This window comes from Macrotis lagotis, chromosome 3 (genome assembly GCF_037893015.1).
Source record: "Macrotis lagotis isolate mMagLag1 chromosome 3, bilby.v1.9.chrom.fasta, whole genome shotgun sequence".
Lineage (NCBI taxonomy): Eukaryota > Metazoa > Chordata > Mammalia > Peramelemorphia > Peramelidae > Macrotis > Macrotis lagotis.
In genome coordinates, this window is record NC_133660.1 from 214911545 (window position 1) to 214924275 (window position 12731).

Sequence of the window (12731 nt, forward strand, 5' to 3'; positions counted from 1 at the left end):
GTGCAAAAGAAGGTGCCTTAGCCCTCCCAGATCTAAAATTATATTATAAAGCCATCAGTCATCAAAACTGTCTGGTATTGACTAAGAGATAGAGTGGTGGATCAGTGGAACAGATTAGGTGCAATAGCAGGAAATGATTATAGTAATCTGCTATTTAATAAATCCAAAGAATCCAACTTTGGGGATTAAAACTCTCTCTTTGATAAAAACCGTTGGGGAAAATTGGAAGTTAGTATGGCAAAAACTTGGATTAGACAAATATCTCACGCCCTTTATCTAGATAAGATCAAAATAGATATAGGATTTAGACAGAAAAAACAATATTATAAGCAAACTAGGAGATCAAGGAATAGTTTACCTGTCAGATCTCTAGAAATGAAAGCAGTTTATGACCAAGAAAGAGATGGAGAACATCATTAAAAACAAACTAGATAATTTTGGTTACATTAAATTAAAAAGCAGCTTTTTTTTGTTGTTTTTTGCAAGGCAGATGGGGTTACGTGGCTTGCCCAAGGCCACACAGCTAGGTAATTATTAAGTGTCTGAGGTCGGATTTGAACTCAGGTACTCTTGACTCCAGTGCCGGTGCTCTATCCACTGCACCACCTAGCCACTCCAATTAAAAAGCTTTTGCACAGACAAAACTGTAACCAAGATCAAAAGAAATGTAGTAAATTGGGAATCAATTTTCACAACTAATATTTCTGACAAAAGACTCATTTCTTTTTTTAAATTTTATTTTTTTATTCTCATTTTGTACAAATGTTTTTTTACATTAATAAAATATTCTTGTTTAAGAGTAAACGAAATACCCCCTCCCCCCATGAATATAAACTTGCTTGAGCGATAAAGGGGAAAGGAAAAAAAATTAAAATAAAAAAATAGTAATAATTGTAGGTATGGCCAAGTGGCACAATGGATGAAGCACCAGCCCTGGAGCCATGAGCACCCGAGCCCACATACAGCCCCGTAGACCCAACAATCACCCAGCCATGTGACATGCAAGCCACCTGATCCCCACTGCCCTTCAAAAACCAAAAAGAAGAAAAAAAAGACTCAAAATAAAATAAAATAGTAATAATAGTAGGGGTGGCTGGGTGGCAGACAGAGCATTGGCCCTTGAGCCAGGAGCACTCGGGTCCAAATCCGGCCTCAGACACCCAAAGATCACCCTGCTATGTGGCCCCAGGCAAGCCACCCAGCCCCATTTGCCCTGCACCCTCCCCCAAATAATAATAATAAAAAATGTGCTTCAGTCTTTGTTCCAACACCAACAACTCTGTCATGGGTGGATCACATTCTTTATGATAAGTCCATCACAAAAGTTACTTCCATATTTTTCCAGCGTTGCCATTGCTGATCGCAACTCCCTCCTTTCATATTTCTCCACTACCATGTACTATATTTTCTCTCTCCTTTCACTCTGACTCTGCTGTAGGGTCGCTGAGTGGCGCAGCAGACAGATCCCTGGTCCTGGGGCCAAGAAGCCCTGAGCCCCCATACCACCCCTTAGGCCCAGCATCCACCTGGCCCTATGGTCCAGGCCTTCCAATCCCAGCCCCTTGCAAGAAATAAAAAAGAAAATGTGTTATATCTGACCACTTTCCCCCCATGGTCCATCCTCTCCTCCTTTATTCACATCCCCACCCCTTCCCCCTGCTCCTCCTTCTTACTCCAGATGTCTATACCCCATTGGGCATATATGCTGTTTCCTCTCCTAGCCACCTCTGATGAGAGTGAAGATTCCCTCATTCCCCCTTGCCTTCCCCCCTTGCCTTCCCCCCTTCTATATCATTGCAATAGTTCATTATAATAAAGAAAAATCTTATTATATGAAATATCTTGGCCTATTCCCCCTCTCCTTTTTCTTTCTCCCATTCCATTTCCCTTTTTTTTCTATTGACTCCATTTTTACCATATTTTATCTTTGAATTCAGCTTTCTCCTGTTCTTCAACTAAAAAAGCTCCCTCTACACCTGCTCTATTAGCTGAGAAGGTTCATATGAGTATTATCAGTGTCATTTTTCTATGCAGGAATACATGCAGTTCATCCTTATTAAGTCCCTCATATTTCCCCTTTCTCCTCCAATCTCCATGCGTCACCTGAGTCCTGTATCTGAAGATCAAACCTTCTGTTCATCTCTGGCCATTCCAAAAGGAACATTTGAAATTCCCCTGGTTCATTGAAAGTCCATCTTTTTCCCTGGAAGAGGACATTCAGCCTTGCTGGGTAGTTCATTCTTGGCTGCATTCTAAGCTCTTTTGCCTTCCGGTATATTGTATTCCAAGCCCTACGAGCTTCCAATGTAGCTGCTGCTAAGTCCTGTGTGATCCTGACTGCAGCTCCACGATATTTGAACTGTGTCCTTCTGGCTGCTTGTAATATTTTCTCTTTGACTTGGGAGTTCTGGAACTTGGCTATAATATTCCTAGGGGTTGGTTTTTTGGGATCTCTTTCTCGGGGGGATTGGTGGATTCTCTCCATTTCTATTTTGCCCTCTGCTAGAATATCAGGGAAATTTTCCTGTAGTAATTTTTTGAAAATGATATCAAGGCTCTTTTCCTGATCATGACTTTCAGGTATTCCCATTAATTTTTAAATTATCTTTCCTAAGTCTGTTTTCCATATCAGTTGTGTTTTCAATGAGATATTTCACATTTTCTTCTAATTTTTCATTTTTTTGGTTTTGAAGTATTGATATCTGATTTCTGGTAAATTCATCAATCTCCCTGAATTCTATTCTTTGTCTGAAGGATTTGTTCTCCTCAGAGAGTTTTCTTATCTCTTTTTCCATCTGGCCAATTTTGCTTTTTAAAGCATTCTTCTCTTCAATAACTTTTTGAACTGTTTTATCCATTTGACCTAAGCTAGTTTTTAGCATGCTATTTTCTTCAGCATTTTTTTCCACTTCCTTGACTAAACTGCTGACTTCATTTTCATGTTTTTCCTGCACCTCTCTCATTTCTTTTCCCAGTTTTTCTTCTGACTCCCTCATTTCATTTTCAAAGTCTTTTTTTGAGCTCTGTCATAGCCTGATCCCAGTTTCTGTTTTTCTGGGAGTCTTTAGGTGCAGGAGCTTGTGTTTCCTCATCTTCAGACTGAGTATATTGATCCTTCTTGGGATCATAGATAATGTATTTCTCAATGGTATTCCTCTTTTTTCTCTGCTTGCTCATTTTCCCAGCCTAAGCCTGTTTTGGGGGTGCTTCCTGAGCTTTTGGGGCACTCCCACAAGGGCCTCAGTATGTGAGGCTCTGTCCTCCCTCCTGGTCTGTGAATGACCATATACGCCCCCCTCTGCCAAGGGGCCAAGGTGGGGAGGGGGGCTGCTGTTCTATGGGGGGGCCTAGACTGCGATTAGGATCTGAATGTGGTCAGAGCCCCAGAGTCCTGTTCCAGGGACAGAGGACAGAGCTCTGCAGTCTCTCTCTCTTCACTCCCCTCTCTCAGCTCAATGGGCTCATGCCCTGGGGGCTCCTGCTTACTGGCTCTGCCTGCTTCTGTTCCTGGATCTAGGCTGCTGAATGACCATGCTGCTCGCTGTGTGCCCTGACTGGGCTCCACGTGCTCGCACTGGCAGAGGTCCCCCGCTGTTCCCCCACTTTGTGCCTGGTGCTACCCCGGGGTGTAGCTCAGGAGACTCCCCTGCTGCTGTGAGTTGGGGCTGCCTCCGGGAGGCTGAAGTTCTTTCGCTCTGGTGGGCCACCCCTCTGGTGGGCCATGCTTCTGTCGGGCCGCCCCTCTGACCCCGGGGAGCAGAGCCTTTCTACTCTTTGCCCGCTTACCTTGAGTAGGAGAACTGCCTCTCTGGGTCCTTTTGTGGGTTCTGTCTCTTGAAAGTTTAATTAGAGTCCTTAGTTTAGAAGTTTTATCAGAGAGCACCTAAGATTTGATCCTTTCTTGTCGCCATCTTGGCTCCACCACCCCCCAAAGACTCATTTCTAAAATATACAGAGAACTAAGTCAAACCTTTTTTAAAAAAGACAAGCCATTTCCCCAATTGACAAATGGTGAAAGGATATCCACAAGCAATTTATAGATGAGGAAATCAAAGCAATCCATAGTCATATGAAAAATTGCTCTAAATCACTAATTATTAGAGAAATGCAAATTAAAGCATCTCTATGGTACCACCTCACCACCTCTCAGACTGGCCAACAGGACAATGATCAGTGTTGGAAGGGATGTGGGAAATCTGGGACACTGGTGCATTGTTGGTGGAGCTGTGAATTCATCCAGCCTTTCTGGAGAGCAATTTGAAATTATACCCAAAGGGAAGCAAATATGTGCATACCCTTTGATCCAGCAATATCACTACTGAGTCTGTACCTTCTTTTTTTTTAAGATTTTATTTGAGTTTTGAGTTTTGCAATTTTTCTTCCAATCTTACTCCCCCCCACTTAAAGCAATCTGTCAGTCTTTATTTTGTTTCCTTGTTGTACATTGATCCAAATTGAGTGTGATGAGAGAGAAATCATATCCTTAAGAAAGAAACAAAAAGTATAAGAGATAACAAGATCAAACAATAAGATATCTGTTTTTTTTTTTTCTAAATTAAAGGGAATAGTCCTTGAAATTTGTTCAAACTCCACGGCTCTTTATCTGGATACAGATGGTATTCTCCATTGCAGACAACCCTAAATTGTCCCTGATTGTTGCACTGATGGAATGAGCGAGTCCATCAAGGTTGCTCATCACCCCCATGTTGCTGTTAGGCTGTACGGTGTTCTTCTGGTTCTGCTTATCTCACTCAGCATCAGTTCATGCAAATCCCTCCAGGCTTCCCTGAATTCCTGTCCCTCCTTATTTCTAATAGAACAATAGTGTTCCATGACATACATATACCACATTTGCTAAGCCATTCCCCAGTTGAAGGACATTTACTTGATTTCCAATTTCTTGCCACCACAAACAAGACTGCTATGGATATTTTTGTACAAGTGATGTTTTTACCCTTTTTCATCATCTCTTCAGGGTATAGACCCAGTAGTGGTATTGTTGGATCAAAGGGTATGCTCATTTTTGTTGCCCTTTGGTTATAGTTCCAAATTTCTCTCCAGAAAGGTTGGATAAGTTCACAGCTCCACCAACAGTGTAATAGTGTCCCAGATTTCCCACGTCCCTTCCAACAATGATCATTATCCTTTCTGGTCATATTGGACAGTCTGAGAGGTGTGAGGTGGTACCTCAGAGAAGCTTTGATTTGCATTACTCTAATAATTAATGATTTAGAGCAATTTTTCATATGGCTATGGATTACTTTGATATCCTCATCTATAAATTGCCTTTGCATATCCTTGGACCATTTGTCAATTGGGGAATGGCTTTTTAAAAAAAATATGATTCAGTTCTCTGTATATTTTAGAAATGAGACCTTTGTTAGAATCATTAGTTGTAAAGATTGTTTCCCAATTTACTACATTTCTTTTGATCTTGGTTACAGTGGTTTTATCTGTGCAAAATCTTTTTAATTTAATGTAAATGAAATCATCTAGATAGTTTTTGGTGATGTTCTCCATCTCTTCCTTAGTCATAAACTGCTCCCCTTTCCATAGATCTCACGGGTAAACTAATCTTTGATCTTCTAATTTGCTTATAGTATTGTTTTTTATGTCTAAATCCTGTAACCATTTGGATCTTATCTTAATAAAGGGTGTTAGTTGTTGGTCTGATCTAAGGTTTCTTCCATACTAAGTTCCAATTTTCCCAACAGTTTTTATCAAAGAGAGAGTTTTTATCCCAATAAGTGGACTCTTTGGGTTTATCAAACAGCAGATTACTATAATCGTCTCCTGCTTTTGCACCTAGTCTATTCCACTGGTCCACCATTCTATTTCTTAGCCAATACCAAACAGTTTTGATAACTGATGCCTTATAATACAATTTTATATCAGGTAAGGCTGAGCACCCTTCTTTTGCACTTTTTTTCATTAAATTCCTGGAAATTCTTGACTTTTTATTTCTCCATATAAATTTACTTACAATTTTTTCTAATTCATTAAAGTAATTTTTGGGAATTTTGATTGGTGGGGCACTAAAAAGGTAGTTTAGTTTTGGTAGAATTGTCATTTTTATTATATTAGCTCTGCCTATCCATGAACAGTTGATATTTACCCAGTTATTTAAATCTGATTTAATTTGTATGAGAAGTGTTTTGTAATTGTTTTCAAAGAAGTTTCTGAGTCTGTCTTGGCAAATAGACTCCCAGGTATTTTATATTGTCTGAGGTTACTTTGAATGGGATTTCTCTTTCTAGCACTTCCTGCTGTATCTTGCTAGACATATATAGAAAAGTTGAGGATTTATGAGGGTTTATTTTATATCCTGCGGCTTTGCTAAAATTGCTATTGTTTCCAGTAGTTTTTAGGATAATTTCTTGGGATTCTCTATGTATACCATCATGTCATCTGCAAAGAGTGAGAGTTTTGTCTCTTCCTTCCCAGTTCTAATTTCTTTTTCTTCTCTAATTGCTGAAGCTAACATTTCTAATATGATATTGAATAGTAGTGGTCATAATGGGCACCCTTGTTTCACCCCTGATCTTATTGGGAATGCCTCTAGCCTCTCCCCATTGAATATAATGCTTGTTGATGGTTTGTTGGGTCTGTACCTTTAAGAGATTTATGAAAAAGGGTAAAAACATCACCTGTACAAAAATATTCATAGCAGCCCTGTTTGTGGTGGCAAAGAATTGGAAATTGGGTAAATGTCTTTCAGTTGGGGAATGGCTTAACAAACTGGTATAGGGGCGGCTAGTTGGCACACTGGCCCTAGAGTCAGGAGTACCTGGGTTCAAATCCATCCTCAGACACTTAATAATTACCTAGCTGTGTGGCCTTGGGCAAGCCACTTAACCCCATTTGCCTTGAAAAAGAAATGTTTTTTAATTATAAAAGAAAAACTGTGGTGTGTGTGATGGAACACTATTGTTCTATTAGCAACTAGGAGGGATGGGAATTCAGGGAAGCTTGGACGGATTTTTCATGAACTGATGCTGAGTGACATGAGCAGAAGCTGAAAAACATTATACACCCTAACAGCAACATGGGAGTGATGATCAGTGTTGATGGACTTGCTCATTCCATCAGTGCAACAATCAGGTGCAATTTTCGGGTATCTGCTATGGAGAATACCATCTATATTCAGAGAAAGAATTGTGGAGTTTGAACAAAGACCAAAGACCATTACCTTTAATTAAAAAAAAAGTTAATATGTAATTTTGCTATCTCTTATACTTTATTTTTCTTCCTTAAGGATGTGATTTCTCTCTTATCACATTCAACTTAGATCAATATATACCCTGGAAACAATATAAATACTAACAGATTGCTTTCTGTGGGGGGAGGGAAGTGAGATTAGGAGAAATACTGTAAACCTCAAAATAAATAAATAATTTTGGGGGGATATGGCTGGAAGAGGGAGTAAAAAAAAAACCTACCAAAATACAGATTTTAGAATTAAAAAAAAAATTATTGCAGATTGTAGAGAACTCATAACAAAGAAAGAAACCAGGGCTTCTGTTTTAGGTATTCTTTTTTTCAAAAGGTTTGGACTATGACTGTATTGAAGAATTTTTTTTTTTTTGCCTCATATCCTACACCTGAAAATCTTGCCCTCTCATTTCCAGGATTTTTACCTTGTACAGTAAATCTCTGCCACTCGATCTGGCTTGTCGAATATGGGATGTGTTCTGCCGTGATGGGGAAGAGTTTCTGTTCCGAACTGCCCTGGGAATCCTCAAACTGTTTGAAGATATTTTGACCAAAATGGATTTTATTCATATAGCCCAGTTCCTCACAAAATTACCAGAAGATTTGCCTTCAGAAGAATTCTTTACATCTATTGCTGCAATTCAGATGCAAAGTAGAAACAAAAAATGGGCTCAGGTAAATAACACTCTTAACATTTTAAAGTTTTCCCCTTGAATATATGACTTTACTAGGCAAAAATAGAATGACTCCAGTTTTATTGCATCTTAAAGTTTATATAACTCCCTTCACACAATAGCTTTGTGCAACAGGTCTTATTTACTATTTTGCAGATGAGTTAACTGAAAGGAAGTGATTTTTTCCAGTGATCATAGAGTCTGTCAGTAAAGCACTTGTGAAACACTTGCTTAATTAGCCAGACACTGCAAAGTGCTGATCCTATATAATAGACTGACATGATTCAATTAATGAGTTTGAAATCTATTTCATTTGAAATGTTGGTACAGTAAAGCTTGTTAGCAAACTGTCACTACATGAGGAACTAGGAAACCTTGGCCCAAAAATCTGAGAGTTTACTCTGCAATCTTGATCAAGAGATTTAATTTCTCTGACTTTCCATTCCCATGTTACTTCATTTGCTCCTCCCTACAACCTTTTGAAATAGTTTCTGCATCCCCATTTTACACATAAATTTGGTGCACTTGTGGCTTGGAGAGATAAATTGGCCTGGCCAAATTCATTTTTATTACCTCAATAATTTCTGTTATGGTCCTGTTGTTGTTGTTGTTGTTGTTTCAAAGAAACATACAAAGTAAAATGTACCCATTTGGTATTTCCAATTTGTGACTTGCTTTTCATCTCTAAATGCAGAAAAATCTCTGCCCCACCTTTCTTGGAAAGTAGTTGTTAAGGAGAAACAAAATATAATGCTTGTGAAAAGTGTTTTTCAAAGCACAAAACATTAGACATGTCTGGAAATTATTAACAAATTCAACCTTTTCTTACAGTGTAGGCATACCATAAGCACCTAAATTTGTGTATTTATTTATTGAATGAGTCTTGAATTCTTGGGGCGTTTTGCCTCTGAAATGATAATGATGTAAATAATCCATATTACTGTTTTTAAGGTACTTTTCCCAGTTTCCTCTGCATAACTGGGGATGAATGAAAAGAATAGGTAGTGGACTGCTGTGGACAGTTCAGAGTTGAATGCACCATTTTCAGTCAGTCTGCCAGCCTTTAAATGCCTCCATGTGCTAGGCACTGGTTCCAGGCAGTACTGGTGATATAAGAGGAGGCAAAAGGCTTCTCTTTCCCTTGAGGATCAGACAGTCTAATGTTGGCATTACAGTTTATTTATCAGTGTTAATTCCATTTGAACATTAATCATGATGCTGACTCTAATTCCCCCCCCCCTTTCTTTGAGGCCCCTAACTTTGGCATTCTTTGTGATTTGGAATAGTGTTAAGTCCTGAGATGACCTGAGCCAGCAGTTGGATACTGGATAAGCTCTTTGTCATATTAGTCAGAGGTTTTTGGAAATACCACCACCAAGTCCATATTTGAAGTGATTAATAGGGATAGATCTTAGAGTTTTTTTCCCCCATTCATAAAATAAAATTTTTGCCTTTCTCTGTGTTTCCTGGTAAATTTTTCGGTAAATAAATCCAAATGTACACAAAGTTTAGCTCTTTTACTCATGACTCTTAGCATTTTGATTAAATTATGCAAAAATTATATATATATATGTACACATATATATATATACACTTAATATACTCTCTTTGGTAGTGGTTAAATATATATAAAGACTTATACTTAGTGGACATGATTAAGAAGGCTGTATAGGATTTAAGAAGCAGTACTGGATATGAAGGAAGAAAGGGGATTCTCACAGTTCTGTCATATATTTTGTGACTTTAATCAAGGTACATTACTTTTCTCTATATAGTTATATTTCCCATTTGCAAAATAGGAATAATACTTCCACCATCTATTTCTCAGGGTCATTTTGAAGAAAATGTTTTTGTAAACTATAAAATACCACACAAATGTGAGTGATGTCTATTAGTATTTGTGAAATATGCATCATTTTTTATTTGTTCTTTTGGTTCAGAATTCCTAAAAGGTGTTAAAACTTATGATGGAGCTATTTTCTTTTGATAATATGGTCATAAAAACTAAATACTGGCAGAATCAAGATAGTATAATGAGAATAAATATTTTTGTCTAGCTTATCCATTTTGTTTGTAATGCTCCAGACAGAACTCTGGTAAAGAAAGCTAAGAAAACAGTCAAAGTGAGTCATTTTTCCAACCCAGTGCTGCTTAGGAGACAAGAGAGGTCTGCTGACTTTGGCATTGACTAGTAGCTTGCAGTGGGAGCATTCTAGCACTGGATTAAGACAGAGAACCAAGGAAGAAAAGTTCTGAAAAAGGAAGACTCTTTTTTTGTGGGGGGGAGGGGGGGCGGATAAAATCACATTACATGTTAAGGATAGTTTTTAACATTCATCTTTTTGTAAGATTTTGGGTTCCACATTTTTCTACTTCCTCCCTTTCCTCCTGAACCCTACAACTATGATATAAGTTTTACATGTGCCATCATGTTTTACCATATTTCCATATTAGTCATATTGTGAAAGAAGAATCAGAAGAAAGCAAGTTTAAAAATTGTAAATTAAATAAAACCAGTGCATCCAAAATTAGAAGAAAAGCAGCAAAGTGGGTACAATATTTCTAACAAGTTACTCTGATAAAGAGTTCATTTCTAAATAATATATGGAATGAAGTGCAGCATACCCAAATCAGAGCCTTTCTTCAGTTGATGAAAGGATATGAATTAATAGTTTTGAGTGGAACAAATCCAAGCTATTTGGATTCAGCCATTTTTCAGCTGTGTCTCAACTCTTTGTGACCCTCTTTGGGGTTTTCATGGCAGAGACATTAGTGATCTGCCATTTCCTTCTCAGGTTTGTTTTATGGATCAGAAAACTGAGGCACATAGCGTTAAGTGATTGCTCAGGGTCATACAGCTATGTCTGAGGTCAGATCTGAATATCAGAAGATGAATCTTCCTGACTCCAGGTCCAGCACTCTATCCACTATATTACCTAGCTGCCCAATATTAAACAAAATAATCTAAATCACTAATAATGAGAGAAATGCAAATTAAAATAACTGCCCTAGATTAGCTAAAATGACAAATTCTGGAGGGGCTATGAAAAATAGGTAGGTGCACTATTGGTAGAACTGGAAACTAGTCCAACAATTCTGGAGAACAATTTCCCATAAAAGTAGTGAAGTGTCTATAGTCTTTGACACAAAACCCCTATATCCCAAAGAAATCAAAGACAAAAGAAAAGGATTCTTATATAAAATACTTACAGCAGCTTTTTGTGGTAGGAAGAGAACTGGAAACTGAGGGGATACCCATTAATTGGGGGATATATGGAACAAGTTATCATATATCAATATAGAAATACCATTGTGGTGTAAGAAATGATGAAGGGATTGTTTCAGTAAAACATGAGAAGACTTGTAATGAACTGAAGAAAAGTGAAGTGAGAACCAGGAGAACAATTTTTATAGAACCAGAAATATTGTAAAGCCTTAGGAATTCTGGTCAGTACAATGACCAATCACAGTTCCCAATGACTCATGATGGGATAGGGTATTTACCAGTAGTTAGAATGTGGATAGATTAAAACTGCAGATTGAAACATTTTTTTCCTTTTGGACATGGCTAATGTAGAAATTTGTTTCTCATTACTCTACATATTTGAATTAGGTTTTGTTCTTATTGCCTTCTCAATGTGATAGGGAAGTGATAAAGGGGGAGAGAGAATTTGAAAATTCCAAGTTTAGAATTGGAAATTAAACAAAATCAAATTGAGAGAACTAAGTGCCATCTGACTTGTTTATTGATATATTTATTAGAAATTCTCTTTGTTGAGTGAACAGTACAGTGTTTGCCAAAGTAAATGGGGAAAGGAGTCAGTGTCTGACATAATTTATGGTTTATGCTGTAGTTAACTCTTTAGTTCCTGAATTGTTGCTGCTTTGTATTTTATCCCTCATAAATATGAAATCTTGTCTGTGGGAGAAGAGTTTGAAATTACTTGCTAAAATGAATTCTAAGGATTATTTCATTGATGTATATCATCCTATATCAGGGACAAATACTGTAGTCACCTCAGCTTTTAGCAGCAAAGAGTTAAGAGTTGTAGATGTCACATGTTCTTATAGGCTTTGTTTAATTGTGTCAGATGAGGTAATTTGCATAAAAGCATTTGACAGTTGTAAAATTCTATATCTGTCTATCATTAGTACTATTGTATCTCAGTATCATTTGGGTTAAAACTCAAGAAGTTCTTGAGGTGGCAAATTTTCTTATCTGAATTGTTTAATTAGAGTGGGTCCTATAGCATGCCCTGTAAAACTTGCTGTGAATCCCTTTTGTAACTGCCTTTATTGTCCTTTCTTTTATGTAACTGTTCTCTTCCAGCCAGCCTTTTTGATTGTCTCCCATCTCCGATTTTTAGGTACTGCTTGCATTGCAGAAAGACAACCGGGATATGGAAAGGGGAAGTCCTTCCCTCCGACACTGACACTTCAGATATATTGGGGTAGAAGATCTCCAGTGGCTGTCTTGCTTTCAAATGGATACAGGCATCTGAGAAACATCAAGTCTATTATTTTCAAATTTTGTTTATAGTACTAGAGTTGGCCTTAAAAGTATACTCCCACACATACCTTTTGAAGAATAAACCAAGGCTTAGCCTTAAAAAGCTCAGTGGCATGATGACCTGATGTTGATTGTACATAGCCCTCATACTCTGTGCAGGATTTTGAATAAGGGCAATAACTAAGTTTTTCCTTTCAGTTTCCATGCAAGTTAATTAAATCTCAAGTCAGTATGAAATGCTGGACAGTACTTTACATTCTTATAGCCAAAATGCATAAGAAATGTAGTTTTAAAGATCTCTTAATCTATGACACCAGTTCATTTGCATATTTTTG

The 12731-nt window shown here is 37.7% G+C and overlaps 1 protein-coding gene across 3 annotated transcripts in view; it reads left to right on the plus strand.

Moving 5' to 3' along the window:
• Window positions 1-12504, plus strand: part of TBC1D14 (TBC1 domain family member 14) — a 114572-nt gene extending 102068 nt beyond the window's left edge. For all 3 annotated transcript variants that reach the window (XM_074229828.1, XM_074229829.1, XM_074229830.1), the window contains 2 exons: window positions 7629-7887; window positions 12254-12504. In XM_074229828.1, coding sequence (XP_074085929.1) covers window positions 7629-7887; window positions 12254-12319 — 325 coding nt within the window. In that variant the 3' untranslated portion in view covers window positions 12320-12504. The remainder of the gene's footprint in view (window positions 1-7628; window positions 7888-12253) is intronic.
• The last annotated feature ends 227 nt before the right edge of the window (window positions 12505-12731 follow it).